Here is an 18,959-nt window from a genome sequence, read left to right as displayed (position 1 = left end):
GCCTGGCTTTGATTGCTCAAATCTATCCGGAGACGAGCGATTGACGAGAGAGCTGGAATATGACTTCCAGAAAGAGCAAAGAAGCAGCAGCAGGTGGTGGTGAAATGTACACAGCTAAAGTACCACTGTTGTGTGAAATAGTAGTTGGATACACTTCAGCTTCAAGATGAACTGTATGGCTTTCATTGGCTGATGATTGTTTCATAGTTTGATTTTGTAAATGATTTTTAGTGGTCAAATCAACAATTTTGTGAGGCAAGTGCTTTAGTGATATTGGGCTATACAAAATACTAATCTAATTGAATAAAGCATATTTGACCAAGATTATTTATTCAATATCTTATCTTGAATTGCAAAACAAATTCCATTTCGTACCGTATTTATTTGTATAGTGTGCTAATAAAATTCAGTGATATTTACTATTTATACAAAATAACCACACTTTTGATTTGCTCAAGTTATTCTTCATAATCCGCTCTTGCAGTGATAAAGTTGAATGCTAAATACTGTATGTTGGTGCTAAAAGCTATCTGCCACAGCTGCCAATCAAGCTAAATCTGACTGCTGCTTCAAAACGTTGCCTGCAATTTAAAATCCCAAATCCGCTATTGCTGGATTTGACAATGCACTTCTCAGCTTTATGGCAAAATCCATACAAAAGAAGAAACACATTTTATTTGAGGAAAAAGCCATACAGATCTTTTGAACTATCTTCTTGATCATAGACGTTATTGATTTTTACTGCTACTCTACAATTTACTCTGAAAGTCATTACAGTTACATAAGAGGAGCGAGCTTCCTCCCCGTCCTGTATCCCCTGTGTTCTGCTGCAAATCTTCCCCTGGGCACACTTACATCTCATCACTCAACGGGTGAGGAAGAGCTAATTAGTTAAGTTGGAGGACTGTAATTTATCTGCCAACATTTGGGCCAGAGCAAAGCTTATTAGTGCAATTGAATCTGTATGATATAAGTTTAATAATATGCACCAGCCAAGCATTTCTTAAGGAAGACATTTATAGTGCGATTAAATACGATGATAAGATTAAAGTTTGTGAATTTGTTTAATTGTATGAGTCATGGGCTATAAAAGATGTGTTATCTTGTTTATAAAAAGGTTCAGTTGTAGTCGTCAGGACACTGTTTTTGAAAAGACAACTCCTGAATGAGGGATTACACCGATTTATCTTGGATATATTAATGTCAAGTTGAGCCTGTACCGTAGATACCAAATGTTTCTTAATAATGTTCCTTTTTATCATATGCAACATTCACTTATTGCACATGATAATAGGGAACAATATGTATTTCTTACAATGGAGCCAGTTCTGACCATCGTTGTGTCTTCAGCTATCTCTGTGTCCCCCATTCCCTGTCCTGTTTAGGAGTGTCTTTCTTCTCAGATTGAAGGGCACCACAGTTTCCCTCAAGTCTGTATGAATATATAGCACTATTTTATATTATACTAAAACTTGGGCCGGTCCAACTGCCGTCGCTAATTTGTCTCACGTGTCTCTCAAAAGCGGAAGACGTCTCCTCTCAAATATTTTTTGTAACATATAAAACAAAATATATAACTCAATTTAGTTCAGTTGAGTTTAGTGCGTCGCTTGTTGATTCTTCAAAAATCGGCGACGTTTCTCAGTCCTCCGTGCTATTTTCATAATTCTTGTTCCTCGTAAGCTGCCACGTTTGTTTGGACCATGCCTTTCTCTGATTGGTTAATCCACCTGAGAGTCACGCCTTTTGGAAATCGGAGCGGTCTGATATGATTCCAGACCAAAATGTCTTTGTAATGTATTTTCAAAGCGTGTGGTCTTGGCTGCTGTTCAGACACGGGGAGAACATGCAAACTCTGCCCAGGGGGACCGACGCCAACCCGGGGGTCAAGCCTGGAACCTTCTGGATTTGAATACTTGAACTAGTCCAAGACAAACACTGTGGCAAATCCAGTGTTGCATATTAAGTAGCTCATTACTTTGTGTCCAATTTCAAGCGTAATATTTTTTTTTGTTCAGTCAACATTTAAAGTGTGTTTCTTCTCCTGTTTTTATTCAGAGTCCACTCTTCTTCTACATGAAAGGATTTCTTTTGTCAGTTATTTTTCACAAGTTTTACACTCCTCAGAACTGACACCCTAGTTTTTTTTTTCAAAGCCTCAAAGAGTATGCAAATGCTTACTACGAACAAATGAACAAAAATACGGTTATTTTGCTCCGAGCTTCCCAAATAACTCAAAGCATCATCAATAAACAAGCAGTGCAGCATTTATGACAGGCGACGTGACAAGGTGAAGAGTTAGACGCCCTTAACCCAGCGGATTTGTCCCATTGCGACTTGGACCCTTTGAGACTAAAGGGAACAATAGCAGTGTTTGGTTCGGAAAGCCCTAGAGAAAATTGTGAAAATCCAATAGTATTTTAATAAGAAGGAGGAGGGCTCAATGGTGATAAGGATTAAGATATGTTGTGAGCAAAAGGACAGATAATGAGACATTGAAGTAATACTCTGAGGTCATGATGTCATTTAAAGAGATGAAAGAAGAAAGATGAGAAGAGCAGCTCAGGGCAACAGGACAAAGCTATTTCATAATGACAAGCTGACTTAAAGTGAAAATGTGTGTTTTGTCATTTGTGTTTTTCTTTTTTTGTGTGTGCGCGATTCTGATTTCTAGCGGGTGACGTGCCTTTCAGGGCCGTCGTTCAGTTGAGATCCGTGCGGTCTTTAATTTCACCGTGACCCACACAACTCGAGGGAAACGGCCACATCACACACTGACAGCAGAGCGCGCGACCGACCCGGGACCTTTTCACGTCTCAAAAGGCTAAAAGTGGCAGCTAATTTGACTGCTCTGTTCCCTTTGGACCCCACTGGCGGTCAGATCAACAGACAGTTGCATTTCTCCTGCACCACACACAGCCCCACGGCCACTGGACCATTGAATATTTGATGCTTTTTGGGACTAGCCTGCAGTGAAGTTGTTTGTATTAACATCGGACAATAGGGCCCAAGAGAAATGAAATGCTGGACAAAAACGCGTGGTTGAAAAAATTCACCGGTGCTACTGTTTTTTTAAGATGTGTTGCAATAGAGATCGGGATTGTATTTGTCACTGTCAAATTGTTTTTGTTCATAAAGAGCTGTGGTAAAGTGGATTGCACTGATGCTAGCAAGAAGCAACTCTAATGCAACTGTATTTTCAGGTAAAACCACGAGCTAAAAAAATTGCCACAAATGCTGATCATCGTTTTGTGACTAAATGTTGGCATGACTTCAATAGTCCTATTATAGCAGACCTGCTGCGTGACATGTTGCAGTAGAAACGGTTGCTGAGTTGCATTTTTTTATGTGAAGTAGACATTTTATTGTAAACGGAGTCCTACTTTAGCTGTGCAGCAGTGAGCGCACAATGAAGTCTGTAGTGAACGATTAACAGCAAAATGTGAAATAAAAGTGAGGCCAAAATTGTCTTGTTGACCCAATCTCATGTCTCTTCAGCGAGCTGCTGTACGTCACCTACTTTTATTTAATCTCTTCATTCTCTCCATGTTTTACGTTTTAGATCATCCTAATTTCAGTTGCGGTTATTACGTTTCCATGCTCGATCAGCCCCTAGCTGTGAGTAAAATGCATTCAGAAATTGAAATACGGATATGTAAACGCTCTAAACAAGTTAAGCAGATACAGTAAACGTTATTGTGAATCACTGAGCACCACCAGATCGCATCTCCTCGCTCTGTCTGGTCCAGTCTGTGTGAGCGGTGTTCATTAGCACTCTTCTGTCGTTGGCGTCTCCAGGCGCCATATGTCCTCCCGGAGCCACAGTCAAACGAGCTGACACCAACAACAAGCAGCACAAGTGGATTTAACTCTCTCACGTTTTTCAAGGATAGAGCAGCAGATGGGCTTAGCTCTCGAGGATTATACATAGTAGACAGTTTTGGAACCGTGATTGACTTTCTTGTTGTTCTTAAGACTTAAGCCAATAAAAGATGCTTCCCTTGTGAGAGATCAAGCTAAGACCTCCGATGTAGAGTTTCCAAGCTTTGCTCCGAAAATAACAGGACCTAAGTTCCCATTGGATGCAGTTATTGCCCTGAATGTCACCTCCGATGTCTCTCCGCGTGCATTTAACCATTTATGGTCATAGCAGAACCACTGGCTCAACGGTTACATCATTCTTCATATACACTAGCTCGAGGTGTTTTTCAGCATTGACAAACATGAATCTTAGGTCCAAACGTTTGCTTACATTATAGTGGCTGCGCTGTTTAGCAACCTTTACATGATTTGTTGCTGAGCTGGTCTGTTTGAATTGTTCTAAAAGACTGTACAGTAACGAACTTAAAGCTTATTTGAAGTCATAATAAGCACTCTTGTCAAAAGTTTTTGTGAATAATATTATCCTGGCAAAACATTTGAATACAAAGTTTGACATTTGCACTTTTGAGATGTCAAGGTTTTTTTTTTGCACGTTTTGTCTGAAATTTTATAATAAGCTGCACATTCAACTTTTGAAACATTATTTTTGCATACAGAATAAAGTTTGGTATAGTGAGAAATCCTGAATGACAAAACTTGAGTGCACCTTTGTAACTGAAAAGTCCTGTATTTAAGTTTCAGTATAGAACTTTCTGAGAGCTGATATGAATGATGCTGCATGAAGCTGCATTTATGGCTCTTGACTGAATCATTAACTTTTGGGTCAGTTTATCAAAGCAGAGTAGGATCTCAAGGTGAAGAGCCCTTTGGTATGACATTTAATTCAAAAGATGTGTTATGCCTGTATTATAAAACACTTTCACTCTGAAATAAAGTTTATTATTGATTATGATTATTACCATAGGAGTCTAGTCTGTCTATTTGACTCTTTGTTAAAGCTAAACATTGTTGGTTAGACAAAACAAATATGCTTCTATACTTGCATCACGTGCATCATGCAGTAAAAGTTTGAATCTGTGTTTAATCTGTGATGTAGAGGGATGCCATTTGAATTCCCCAGAAGAAGACCTATGGCCTGTAACTTGTAGAACATGATGATAGTTTCAACGGGCTTATTGGCTGTGACTGTGGGAAGAAAGCAAAAGGGATAGTAGTCATTGATCTGTGCTTATTCAGCAGCATTGATTGGTCCTTGATACATGGGTTGCACCTTTCCTCTCTGCAGACCCAACAGGGGTTTAACACACGCAACAACCACCATGTGCAAGAAAATGTAGATTTCTTATTTTTTTGATATAAGAACAATGAGGTGATGTGTGTGTGCCAAAGGGCTGAAAGTTGCGTGACGTCCACTGACACAAGCAGCTCGTGCCATCTGGTGTATAAGCAATTAAAGAGGGTCATTATGTGACCCTCACATCCATGAGTGCACAGCCAGTGTACTGTACCTACCTATTAAGTATGCATGCTACTGCATCATTTTACACATGCACTTCCTATCCTACACTATATCTCTTGCTTTTAGCCAACTGACCCACTGGTGCTGGACTTCTTTGAAAGGGGCAGGATTTCTTGGAGGGCAGAGGTGGTGAGTGCTGAACCTTGGGCTCATAGTGAAAGCCTGCTCTGCTCGTGAATAATGCAGTATGGGGAGGTGGAGGGCGGGTCTGATACTGAAGGAATCCTTTCCTTAAAGCCTGGCCGTCTTAGAAACATTCATTCACTCCAAAGATCTTATCCAGTCTTAAAGCTGTTGTGCCCTGGAATTAATTAATCGGAGCATGTCCACTGCTGAAAGGCAATTTATTGAAATGGATTGGCAGATTAGGCTGGAATTATGTATGGATCGCAAGAGCAAGCTTCTAATCAGGCAAAGGTTGCTTTTGCTGTCAACTCTGCAATGCAGTGAAGATCAGATAGGGAGAGGCTCTCTGCTTTGGTTTGTGTCATGGTTTGTGTCTTGGTGTGAAGCAGAAGGATACTTTGGTATTGAGGAAAAGGCTGCAGATCTAGTCATGGATGGGTTAATAGCTTTGGTCTGTGATGAACGCAGCAGAAGGAATAAAGGGCATTTTCTTCATTATATAAGCAGGTGCTGAGGGGCTGAGTGTTGTGATTCCTGTCACTCTGTGCTCAAACCTCTTTTGTAACAATGTGTGAGTGCCCACTTTATCTTAAGTGTAGGTCTGTGGGCGGTAATGTGGAGTGTGGGCATGCACTGCCTTGTAAGTGCTTTTGGAGGAGTCTGGCTCATCTCACTCTCTTCACCCTGTAACGACAGGAGAGAGGTGGAGGACGAGAGAGCGGGAGAGTTCCCTCAGAGCAGATGACAGCCAGCAACTACCTCCAGAAGTGGAGACATCAGCAAAACTCCAGGACGCCCCAGGACGCCCTCTATACAACACATGAGGAGAACAAGCTTGAGTTTTTCACTTCAGACAGACACAAATGTCAGATCATTGCCATTTTATTGTCTCTTTAGAATGAACCAATATATTGATCAATATTCAATACATTAGAAGTCACACTGATTAATGATGAATGTGATTAAGCTTTTATAGATCTTTGTTGTGTTTGTATTTATTTTGTATTCAAACCATTGTGTGTACTACAGCTACAGTTGCAGCAGGTGTGTAAATGTATGTTCTATGTTGCAACATGAAAATGTCTTTGTTGTTTCTGCTCTTGCATTATCAGACTTTGCACCTGTGAAGGTGATGAAATCTCCACATCTTAAAGAGTGACCTTGGGCATGGATATGGGACCCAGTAGAGAAGAGTAGATGAGATTCCCAAATGTATGGCATAAGCAGGTCTTTAATGTGCATGAGCAGCATAATTAGGCCATCTCATGTTCTCAATGGAGTCATAAATAACTGTGTTGTCTGCAGCAGCTGCTCTTCAGTCTTCTCTCTGCGTCTGAGCCCGGAGGTTGAGTCTTACCTGGATCCTGATTTATTTGTTGCACTTTCCTTCCACTGACCTCCCCATGACCTCACCTTGACTCTCCTCCTTTGGCTTTGTCTGCCAGGGCCGTTTAATGGATTACTACCTCTCCTTGACCCAACACATGACAATTACTCAATGTATGTCCTGTCCTGGAATAATGGCTGCCGGCTCTAAAACATATTTGTGTTGCTGTGAAGGATTTAATCTAAATGCATGTGTGCAGTGGAGCATGGGTGCTGTTAAGATGCTCTAATATATTTCATGTATAGGTACCTGAATATCAAATTATTACCATGTTCAAAACACCTCTCGACCGTCGCTGTGTTTATAATAATTTTGATGTTTTTGCGTCCCTTGAGAAGACCACTATGAAACGGGAATGATCTCAAAGATGTTATGTAACAGTTATCAGGCTCTGCTCTGCTCCCATGATACTTCTGCAGATAAAAGGATGTTTGGCGAGTTGGAAAAATGACAAGAAATATAAATGGCTGTGTCATTTATGCTTATCGGTTTTGGTGAAGCAAAATGGAACCAGCAATAATTTTTCCTCTAACTACAAAGGGATAAGGTGTTACAGATTGTGCTCCCTCGCATGGATGTTAGTCACAATACCAAAATATCTCGCCTTCTGTCTTCATGTTTTGGTGAATTGGCATCTTTAGTTTGAGTTTCCATTCCCCCCAAAGTGGTAGTTCTTCTAACATTGTACCAATCTGTTCATCAGTAAGAGGAGCTAATAAGTTACTAATTACAAATATTCATCTTACTGTTGTTGAATAGATTTTAAGGGTTGTACTTTTTGAGTAGATTTTTAAAGCTTTACTTGTGCTTGTTATTGAGTAACGTCTAGCCACGTAATTATAATTAGTTACATTTTTAAAAAAATCATGATGGTATTGGGTACCTCCTTGGCATGATATCCATTTGGAGTCTGCCAGTTAATGGACCAGAACCAGAACCAGCTCAAGTCCCAGTTAGCGCTCGCCCTTCACAGCAATGGGCCTGTGGTCGATTCCCATGTGGCTGCGTAGGTTTCCCCTAAAACATTTACAATAGTCTCCACCCTCTGGGGCCAGGACTCTCCAGAAAAAGAAAAAGAGATGCTACTTCTCAGTGATCAAGAAATGATAAAGGTCAATGAATTAGTTCTGTACCTACAAACCCACATAACAGCACTGCATCACTTGAGAATATGCAGATTGGGTTTTAACTTGATTCAATTTAAACAATGTAATGGTTCAAATTTTGTATAAGATGGTTATCCAAAAAGCTACTAAAATTGCATTCAAAAGTATCTAGTGACTAGTAGTGCTTTCTACTTTGGCAGCAGTTTGTGTAGTTGAGTACATTCATATCCATGTAACTGTACTTTTACTTGAGAATAAAGTCTTCAAATGTGTAACATCAGTGGAATTTGAGACTGGAAAGAAAGAAAGAAAGAAAGAGAAAGAAAGAAAGAAAGGCTCTATTGACATTGGGCTGCAGCTTGTTGATTGGCCTTGTTTTTCTGAAAGCGATTCATTTGAGTTGAAAAGCTAGTGAGCGCATTGACCATAACTGTTACGTCAGCAAGTGTGGAAAGGCACAGAACGGCTCCCACTGTAACACAAAACCTCTTTCCTCGATCCCTTTCCCAGCATGCCGCACATGAGCTAGACACAAATTTGCTTTTTAACTGAAATCAAGCGCGCACACAGGCTGCACACTCAGGGCTCTGATGAAATGCGGTGCGACTTAAAACGCAGTGCAGATGAGGATTGAGCGAAGATCAGACCGGCCCTATCAGGATTCAGAGCGCGTGCCAGAGCGGAGGAGGACGAGGAGGAGGTGGAGGAGATGGGGAACGGCGATGGGCAACCCCGCTTTCGAAACGAGGGATTCCTTTGCTGCAGTGATCAGCAACGAGTCAAGCAACACCCCTCCTCTCCCGCTACCCAGCATAATCCATTTGAATCTTTACGAGCACGCGGCACACTCACGTTGTAGCGCGCAGCGGCACATGGGGGCAAGTGCTGCTCGTGATGGGTGCTATTTTTACACCACGTTTCAATTTTTTCTTGGTCCAACGCTATTAATCATCACATGTGTGCCTCCTCCATCCCTGCCCATGTGTCCAAGTCTAGCCTTCGCCCATATGACATTGATTCCAAGGTTGCTCTGCTATTGACTGGTTGCTGCTGTACGCTGTTAAATATTTCAAGTAGCGTTTCAGTGGCTGTGCGCAGAGAGAGCGAGAGGGGGAGGAGGAGGTGGTGGGGGCACGGCCACTCCTGCAACTACCGCTGGCACACAGGCTGGCCAACTGACGCACAAATACACCAGCCATATGGTGATATTTCAAGCGAGATCCCGAGCCACCTGCAAAAGTCGAATCACAGGAACCCGCGACTCATCGCTGCAGGTTGAGGCGGGAGGAGGCCCGTGTTTGCGTAAAGAAAGTTGGAACGCACGTGTAGTGGCAGCATTATGAATTATTTTGCCCTCCCCGCGCTTGTCAAGTTAATGAATGAGGGCTTTGTACTGCAGACCTTGCAGCTGTTCGCTAGGGAACGCCATTCTCAGCCGGACACTCTCACTTGCTGTGCCATTAAATGTATTATATGAATCAAGCAATCTTTGTATTTTACCCATTTCAAAACTTCACCGTGTGCTTCAATGTGCATAAAATATATAATTAGATGCTTAAGAAGAGCTTTGTTGCTTTATCTTTTCATAACAGGTAAAGCCAATTCATTATTATTACAAAGGTGGACAAATATAGAAGGTTATGTAACTATTGTGTGCTCATTCATTATGTAAATTACGACAGGCTTGAAGGCAAATTATCCACACTCTGTCCTTAATAGAAAAGCCAAATAATAAGATAAACTGTCATAGCAGAAATGATGCTTGTATGTGATGTATTGGGCATACTTTGTTACAAGTCTAAAATATACCGGTACTCTTTTTTTTTTTGTTCATCAGCTGCTTAGTGTAGCAAAGATAATTCTCAAATAATTTCCAATCTTGACATTTGACAAAAACATTTTTTTATTGGAGCAGTAGCAGAATACTGAAAGGAATTGCAGTTTAGTGTGGCTGATCAGTGTTGGATTATGGGAGCTCACTCTTCCTACAGCTGGTCCTCCTTTGCCTGAGAATCCTACTTAAAGGTAGAAATACACCGTCAGCAGTGTAGCTCCATGTCTGACGGCGCAGAAGCACGCACCGCAGCATGAATTACATTTTATCATCCTGTTATGTTCAGGATTACTGTCACTGTTAAGGTAATACTGGTGTTCGTTTGTCATCCGTCTGGAGTTGTTGTTGTTGTCGTGTGTGATTGGCAGTGAAACTCTGTGATTGACGACTGTGTCTTTTAATCAGGAGCAGTTGATTGTCATTTGTCAACATTGACAGTTTTTGTCTCAAGACGCAAGTGAAATGAGGCTGAATTCCCAGAGGAGAAGTTTCAACGTAATTAGACGATTTGTAAAAACGCGAGCGCACCACACACATGAATTAAAGTTGCACATGTTGTGGAGTTCAGATTCTGTTTAGTTCTAGCGTCCCACAACTACACGACGGAATTCCATCCATATAATATTTTGTTGATCCTGCTGGTAGAAACAAATGTAGCATAATTAGAAGGGATCATTTATTTGTAGGCATTCATTTTTACTCATTAGCTTCTTTGAAATATTTCCATAGCTTGGTGGTGCTTCTAAACAACAGATGCTGCTGTTACTTCTTTCTTATTCCCAATCCTCACAACAACAAACTCGAACTCTTTTTCAACTGAAATCTATTTGGTTGTTCTTGATAAGTCTCCTTACTGGCAGCGCTACCCTCGACCTCATTTTACCAATTCCCAGTCCATTTTCTGTTTTTCTTTTCAAATTATAGACGCATAATGCACATAAATTACCTATTTGCCCTTGTGTGAAGTGAGATGAAGTGACTTTGTGAAGCACATTTTGTGTTTTTGTTTCTTTTGGCCCATTTGGTTGAACATAACTGAGAAAAACATGGCACAAATCAGATGATTGTTGTTTTATCATGTCACAAATTTTATCAAATACCCTTTAAAAATCTGTTCAGCGTTGCCTTTCTGTGGTTGGAGGGGCACATCTTTGTTTCACCTCTGCCTGCTACTGTCTCATGCCCTGGCCCGACCGATGAAACCACTATTTAGGTCACTGCTTCAGATTCTGCTGCCGTCAAGTTTCTGCAATAGAAATTCATTAGCAAACACAGACAGAAAGGTTCCATTCCATTTAGAAAAGTCTTCATAGTTTAAAATAGCCAACATCACTGTGGTTTGAGTTTGATGTAGCATGGTTCAGTCTGTGTTTGTTCTAAATCTAATCTTACAATGGCACTGACAGAGATGCTGGTGAGGCCTGCTGTGCTCAGTGTGGTGCAGTCAGACGAGGTTAAAGGCTGGACTGTTAGAGATGCCCTGTATTCACACTATTTTTTGTGCTTGCTGGTGGTGCAGTGGTTAGGGGCGTTGCACTGGTGTATTTTATTCCAGCCCTTGATCGTTTGCCAAATGTCTATTATCCCTCTCTCCCCATTTCACTACAACTGTCCTCCATCTTCTTCCGCTTATCCGGGGCCGGGTCAGGGGGGCAGCAGTCTAACTGTCCTGTTGAATAAAAACCTTTAAGAAAATTGTTTTTTTAAATATGCATTTTATGGATGATTGACAGAGTCTTCCTTTTGTCTGGGCTATGAACTGCCACAATAAGTACGTGGCCGCAATGTGTTATGTGCTATTTCCGGTCTCTGGAACAGTCATCGATTTTGATCCCCATGGGGTTTTCGCCGGGTGGATGTCACTGACATCATCTTAGACTGTGAATACTTCACAGAAGAAGGCTTCTTAAGACTCTTGATCCCAAATCCTAGCGGACTATCATGTATCAGCATGGTGAAATATAGCATTTTTAATGGGGGAAAACTATATCTACTTTCAGGAGAACAGTAGTTGGTCAATCTTTGTATTTGGTTGGATAAATGCAAAAGAGAAAAATATGTTCACAGCATTTCACATATAGATTGTTCAGCCCTGAACAAACATTAATCAAATAGCTTTTCTTCCTGCTTCATTGATTTGTGTTCCCTTTGTGTGGCTTTCTGACAGTCCGTGTTAGTCTTTAGAAGGACAGTCAGCAGAAAAATGTGACGCGCTCTGTGATTTAAAGCATGTGAACTGCATATGGACCGCCTTCTTCTGCCAAGCGGAAAAGGGTTTCCCCAGCTCTGCCCTGCTCTGCTCCCTCCTCCCTCCTCCCTCCTCCCTCCTCTCTGCCCCCTCCTCCCTCCTCCCTCCTCCCTCCTCTCTGCCCCCTCCTCCCTCCTCCCTCCTCCCTCCTCCCTCCTCCCTCCTCCCTCCTCTCTGCTCCCTCCTCCCTCCTCCCTCCTCCCTCCTCTCTGCCCCCTCCTCCCTCCTCCCTCCTCCCTCCTCCCTCCTCTCTGCTCCCTCCTCCCTCCTCCCTCCTCCCTCCTCTCTGCCCCCTCCTCCCTCCTCCCTCCTCTCTGCCCCCTCCTCCCTCCTCCCTCCTCCCTCCTCCCTCCTCTCTGCTCCCTCCTCCCTCCTCCCTCCTCCCTCCTCCCTCCTCTCTGCTCCCTCCTCCCTCCTCCCTCCTCCCTCCTCTCTGCTCCCTCCTCGCTCCCCCCTCTCTGCTCCCTCCTCTCTCCCTCCTCTCTCCCCCCTCTCTGCTCCCTCCTCTCTCCCTCCTCTCTGCTCCCTCCTCTCTCCCTCCTCTCTCCCTCCTCTCTGCTCCCTCCTCTCTGCTCCCTCCTCTCTGCTCCCTCCTCTCTGCTCCCTCCTCTCTCCCTCCTCTCTGCTCCCTCCTCTCTGCTCCCTCCTCTCTCCCCCCTCTCTGCTCCCTCCTCTCTGCTCCCTCCTCTCTCCCTCCTCTCTCCCTCCTCTCTCCCTCCTCTCTGCTCCCTCCTCTCTGCTCCCTCCTCTCTCCCTCCTCTCTGCTCCCTCCTCTCTCCCTCCTCCCTCCTCCCTCCTCTCTGCTCCCTCCTCTCTCCCTCCTCCCTCCTCTCTGCTCCCTCCTCTCTCCCTCCTCTCTGCTCCCTCCTCTCTCCCTCCTCTCTCCCTCCTCTCTCCCTCCTCTCTGCTCCCTCCTCTCTCCCTCCTCTCTGCTCCCTCCTCTCTCCCTCCTCCCTCCTCCCTCCTCTCTGCTCCCTCCTCTCTCCCTCCTCCCTCCTCCCTCCTCTCTGCTCCCTCCTCTCTCCCCCCTCTCTGCTCCCTCCTCTCTGCTCCCTCCTCTCTCCCCCCTCTCTGCTCCCTCCTCTCTCCCTCCTCTCTGCTCCCTCCTCTCTGCTCCCTCCTCTCTCCCCCCTCTCTGCTCCCTCCTCTCTCCCTCCTCTCTGCTCCCTCCTCTCTGCTCCCTCCTCTCTCCCTCCTCTGCTCCCTCCTCTGCTCCCTCCTCTCCCCCTCCTCTCTGCCTCTCCCTGTCTCTCTCCTCTAACACGGGTGAAGAATTTAATACTAAACCACAATGTTGGTTTTGCAAACTGCTCACCACTGTGTCTCCCTCTAAGTGCATGGGCGAGTAAAAATAGGAAGAGCGCAATAGTCTGTGTTTTTATGAGTTGGTTCATTATTTCCATGGGTGGGGAGCTGAAATGAGATTTCCCAATCTGAACTGTGGGTGTGGCAATGTGTGGAAACATAGTAAACAGAGGAAGCCATTTTGTATTAACATGCTTCAAGTCACAAAGTTCCATAAACATAATGAACAATCAAATGTTATTTTGATACTAAGGCATTTTAATGTGAATGATTAATGTACCACATCCTGTTACCATGTGTTATGGTTCCTGGTTTTACATTCAAATGGACGCCCCCTCATGGCAGAAACTCGTACTTACATTTCTGTGTATGAAAATATTTTCTTTATTATAAGATAAGATAAGATATTCCTTTATGCTGTTGGCAAGGGGTTAGTGATCTTGTTATAGTGTTAGTTGAGGTTTAAGTAAATGTGAAATGACTGTAAAATAACACACAAAAGGGCTGAAACTATACCCTTATTTGGAAGTTCACACCAAGTTCTTTTCCTTTCCTTTTCATTTTTCATCATTATTTATCATCCAACATATTTGATAGATACATTTTGCAAAACTTATAATTACAATATTATTGTTACTTTGATAATCCTACCATTATTCAATTTTTGCCCATGTCTATTCAGGTTTGGAAGTCTCCCTCTTGAGCCATTATAGTGTTTGTTAGACTTTATATTAGGACATATTCTGTGTACAATATACTGCTACTACTATGTTGTATAATTCCCCTTTTTATTTTGTATAAAGGCCCTCTATGCAAGTATTTTTGGTGGCGGGGCTGCTACTTGTCTCATTTTGTGACCCACAGTCTGGTGTAATCTTTTTATTACTTGGTTTGGTGGAGTAACATGTGTCCGGTTTAATGAAAATATTTGAATTATACTTTAAGGTGCATCTGTAACAGCCTTTGCCTTCTCTGTTTCAGGTTTGGAAGGGCGCCCCGTCATGGCATGGCCAAAAACTATTGTGTACCGCCGCTGCTCCAGAAGGTAAGCCTCACCCTTTCCTCCCAATTTACACATATCAAACACAACAAACATCTGCACTGGTCCCATGAGCTGTTGTAGTGCCTGAGGTAACTCCTTTTGAAAATATGGGTTTCCCCTTTTTGAGAGAAACCCCCTTTGTTCCCACGTCTGCCCCGTCCCAAAGAAATGAGTTTATCACCAGAGAGTAATTCTGCATTGATCAGTGCGGGCTCATTTGGCAGGAAGAGCCAGCAGTCATTAATATGGAATCTGTTTCAGGGACAGCATCTGTTAGTCTACTACAGAGATGAGAAGGATGGAGAGTGAATACAGGGAGCAAAGAAAGGGCTGAGGAGGTGGCGGCCATGCTGATTTGATTTTAAATTGAGCTTTAATAGGTGTAGGATTGGATCAGAGACAGCAGCAAGATCCTCATATTTTAGCGGGAAATAAAAAGTTGTGGGGCCCAGGTGCAGCAGGGAGCGATTGGTACACTGAGCATAAGCGTTTGAAACTGACACTGCAGCAGGAGATGTCAATTGAAACGACACTGGCTGCCTCTTTGTACATTGTGGTGTTGAAAGTGAGGTTGGCTGTCGCTGGGGCTCTCCGTGCCAAAGATGATCCTTCACCGTGTGATAGGAGTCGTGCTCAGATCTGCTGATTCACTGCAGTGGTCCCGGCCACTGGAGCCTGAGGTGACCGGGTGCACTGCCCAAGCAACAAGACTAGCTCTTTTTGTACACACTGCTGTTTTTGTGGGATTATCTTCACTTTGTTTAATGCTGGGACAGGGAAAATGTTAATACTTTAGTGTTCTATTAGCATTCCCAAGGTTGCATATGAAAGAGGAATGTGTGACATCCAAAACTGGTGGGTTTTTATTTATTTTTCATCAGATAAATGTTTAAATAAGGAGACTTCTAGAAAGGTAATATTTATGATTAAAGTGTATTATTAATTATAAATAATACAATTAATTGTGTGTTCTTTTTTTGGCATTTTGATTTAATAATGCCCCTGTCTTTGTTATAAAAAAAAAAAAGTATAGTCTAGTTAATTATAACAGTTAGCAAAATATTATTATAGTTTTTTCTCAATTAACCATTGCAGCCATTTTTTAAAGTATGCATTTTCATGAGCGTTTTGAAACATAACTCTTTTCTTTTTTTTAATGATCAATCAAGTACTATTGGTATGATTGCATGCATATGTCAAAGTGATAAACCTGACTATTTCCATCCAGTTCTAAGCCATAAAAATGACCCAATGAATGATTCAAAAACAAGCTCACATCCTATTAGAAGACCAATAAACATGTGATTTCATAGTTTTTTTAACAGGAGTAGGTTTGTCCACATTATTAACGTACCTTCAACCGTACTGCTATTTTTCAGTTATTTCCACACAAAACAGTGAATATTTCTCCCAATATTTGGACTGAAATCCACATAAAAAGCCAGCAAAAAACCCCACAAACATCTTTTACATAATCGACGCACTGGGAGTCAACGCTTGTTTTGCCAAAAGCTTGTCACACTAATACGTTTTGATTCTTTCCCAGTATTTGATGAGTCAGCCTGATTACACATACATTATTTAGACATGTTCTTATCCTTTTAGCTGGAGCAGATATCAATAACTGTTTATGCGAACCTTACTAACATGGCTGAACATTGAGACAAAGTGTTATTCATTTATGCAGAGGAGTATTGCATGATGGGTAACAGATGAAGTCTGGTGGAGTAAAGTATGCTCTTTGGCACAAGATGTTTTGATACTCCAGAGCTCATGCTGGCTATGTTCTTAAGATTGACCTTATCTGACAGGTGCCTTTGCTGCCATACTGCCCCCTGCTGGTGCAAACGATGCTCCTTAGTGTTATTATGAGCAATGTTATAATTTAAGATAACAAGTGTACTGTGGGGATATATAATACGTTTTAAGGTCATTGTAGTTTGTGTAGGATTAATGGTGCTGGCGTGCTCTTATTTGCACATTAAGTCTAAATGTACAATTTCTTTAATGGGTTATAGCCAGCTGCTAAATTGCTTTGTATTCTCTTGCTGACCATCAATTGGAGAACGCCCATTCAAAACACAGGAAGGGCTTACACAAACTAATGAAGGGAGGCTACTGAAGACTTTTGAAAGGCATTATTTCGCTGTGTGAAGCCAAGCGTTATAGGAAACTCATGCACCTCTACAAAGGGAGACACTACGCAAATAACATTAATTTAGAGGATTATACCATGCTCTTTAGTTTTGTTCTAATATATAGATTTGCAACAATTCACTGACTAATTGTGATTTTCATCATCATAATCTGGATTATACAGACTCTAAAACACAAAAAAAGATTCAAAATGGCAAAAAATAATCTTTGTATCTTTTTTTATGAATACAGTGTAAAAGTAAAGTCTCAATGTACAATAGAAATAATTGTTTAACTCGTCGACTAATTGTAAAAAGAATCGCTGACTAAATGAATCGTTAGTGACAGTCCTAGTTTGAGTCGCATGTGGATCTTTTAGTAGCACAGGTCTTAACAAGTTGGTTTAGCAATCGAATTCATGTTTTATTCATTCCACCACTAATCTCTAATGCACTACATTCACACAAAGGCAGAGTGGAATCAGTGCCTTGCCCAAGGACACCACCGCAGGTCAGAGCTGGGACTGAACTGCCTTCCTTCTATTCTGTGGACGAACGCTGAGCTCTGAGATATACTACGTGTCCACAAGCAGAATCACGCCGTCTTATTTCCCGCTTCCTAACACTGGTTTTCATGATGCTTGTTGCGCAGAGGTGACCGTGGCGTACCAGAACGGGCTGCCGGTCATCTCGGTCAGTTTGCCGTCCCGACGAGAGCGCTGCCAGTTCACCCTGAAGCCTCTGAGCGACTGTGTGGGCGTGTTCCTGCAGCAACTCCAGGCCGAAGACAGAGGCATCGATCGCGTGGCCATCTACTCCATGGGTACGTCCAGAAAATGGGATTTTATTTTTCACAGTGAATATCCAATGTCTCATAGTAACATCGAGAACAAATACATAAGCTAATATGAAGCTTGAATATTTTAAAATCGCACAGATGCATAGATATATCCATTTCAGCCTAATTTAGACAAACTATATTGATCCACAGGGGGATCAGCAGCTTGCACATTGCAATATAATCTCTGTTTTAAAATCCGTTGTTTGTACTTTAAGGTAATTTGGTTTTTAGTTTGTCATACTGATTGTATTGTGTTTTTCTCTATACAACAATTACATTTTGTCCACTCACAAACAGCCACTCCATAACCGTTTGCTTTGAAGTGTGTCATTATTCAGAGTGGAGCTGCTGCTGTGACTCTGCATTCAAATTCAACCTGTTTCAAATGGTGCCTGCTCCCTCTTTATATATAGGATGTACAGGGACGGTATGTACTTGAACTCATCCCCGGTGCTTTGACCTCTCATGGTAATCAGATGGCAGCAAGCCTGATTATTGCATAGGTTGAAGGAGTTTGAAGTGGCTCCCGCTTTAGAGAGACACGTGTTTCTCCATCAGAATGTGCGACAAGGAGCTGAGAACATTATTGAAATATGTAGATTTGAACTGCTGCAAAAATATATCACGAATCAGATTAAAATACTGGACTGTTTTTGTATAATATGGCTAGATCATCTTGTTTTTCCTCTCCCAATAATTGCAAAAAAACTAAAACCACTCAATACAACATTATGCACCGTTACTGGGATCATGACCAAACAAGTGTAAAATCTTTCATTTTCTTTCATTCACGTTGCCTAAGACACTACTTTTCCTCATGTTTGCGCACAACTTTCCAAAATCAAACTTTAATCACTTTTAATTAATGTATTTCAAATCCCAACTTCAATTAAACGACTGAACTCTAAATGACTTTAATAAGCATAATGCACTTTACCATCTTATGCACTTTCTAGTTGTTGTCATGTGGTTTCTTAAAGGTGTTGTTGGAGGTGGTTGGTAGCAGGAGAAGAACTCGCTTGACACAAGCTTCTGGATTTCAAAAGATGTTTATTCACAGAAACAGCATCAATTCACAGACAAGCCGACATTCTCCTCTGCAGCCAGAGCGGGAGTCACCCTGATCCTAATTTTACACCAGTTTATATAGTCAGTCCCTGCCTCCTCACAAAAGGCAGATCCCCATTTTCCTCTTAGTGCTTCCCAGCACCTAAAATCCTGGTAAAACATTAAAACAATAAACCAGCAAACAGAGTACCACCTGTTTCCTTGACCCTTGCTGTTTTAGGTTAAGAAACAAAAGTTCTGTCCCCTTCAGACGACTCAGTGATTTTAAAATATTTATTCTGAAGAGTTCATTTTCATTATGTCTTTGCTGTTGTTGAATGTTTGTTGTCTTTGTCTTAGTGCAATATTTGCCACATCACATTAAGTCCAAGACAAAGACAAATGATCTGTTCTGTTCTGATCTTATCAAATCAAATCAAATCAATTTATTTTTGTAAGGCCCAAAATCACAACAACAGTTGCCTCT

The 18,959-nt window shown here is 42.0% G+C and overlaps 1 protein-coding gene across 2 annotated transcripts in view; it reads left to right on the top strand.

Moving 5' to 3' along the window:
- Positions 1-18,959, top strand: part of mcu (mitochondrial calcium uniporter) — a 76,372-nt gene that overhangs the window by 49,163 nt on the left and 8,250 nt on the right. For both annotated transcript variants that reach the window (XM_072436216.1, XM_072436215.1), the window contains exons 3-4: positions 14,389-14,452; positions 17,237-17,407. In XM_072436216.1, the coding sequence (XP_072292317.1) occupies positions 14,389-14,452; positions 17,237-17,407 (235 nt within the window). The remainder of the gene's footprint in view (positions 1-14,388; positions 14,453-17,236; positions 17,408-18,959) is intronic.

The sequence above is a fragment of the Eucyclogobius newberryi genome, unplaced genomic scaffold (assembly GCF_026437365.1).
Source record: "Eucyclogobius newberryi isolate DKJ021-1_F unplaced genomic scaffold, fEucNew1.0.hap1 SCAF_8, whole genome shotgun sequence".
Lineage (NCBI taxonomy): Eukaryota > Metazoa > Chordata > Actinopteri > Gobiiformes > Gobiidae > Eucyclogobius > Eucyclogobius newberryi.
The sequence above is the reverse complement of the archived record's forward strand: the minus strand, read 5'-3'. Positions and strand labels throughout refer to the sequence as shown.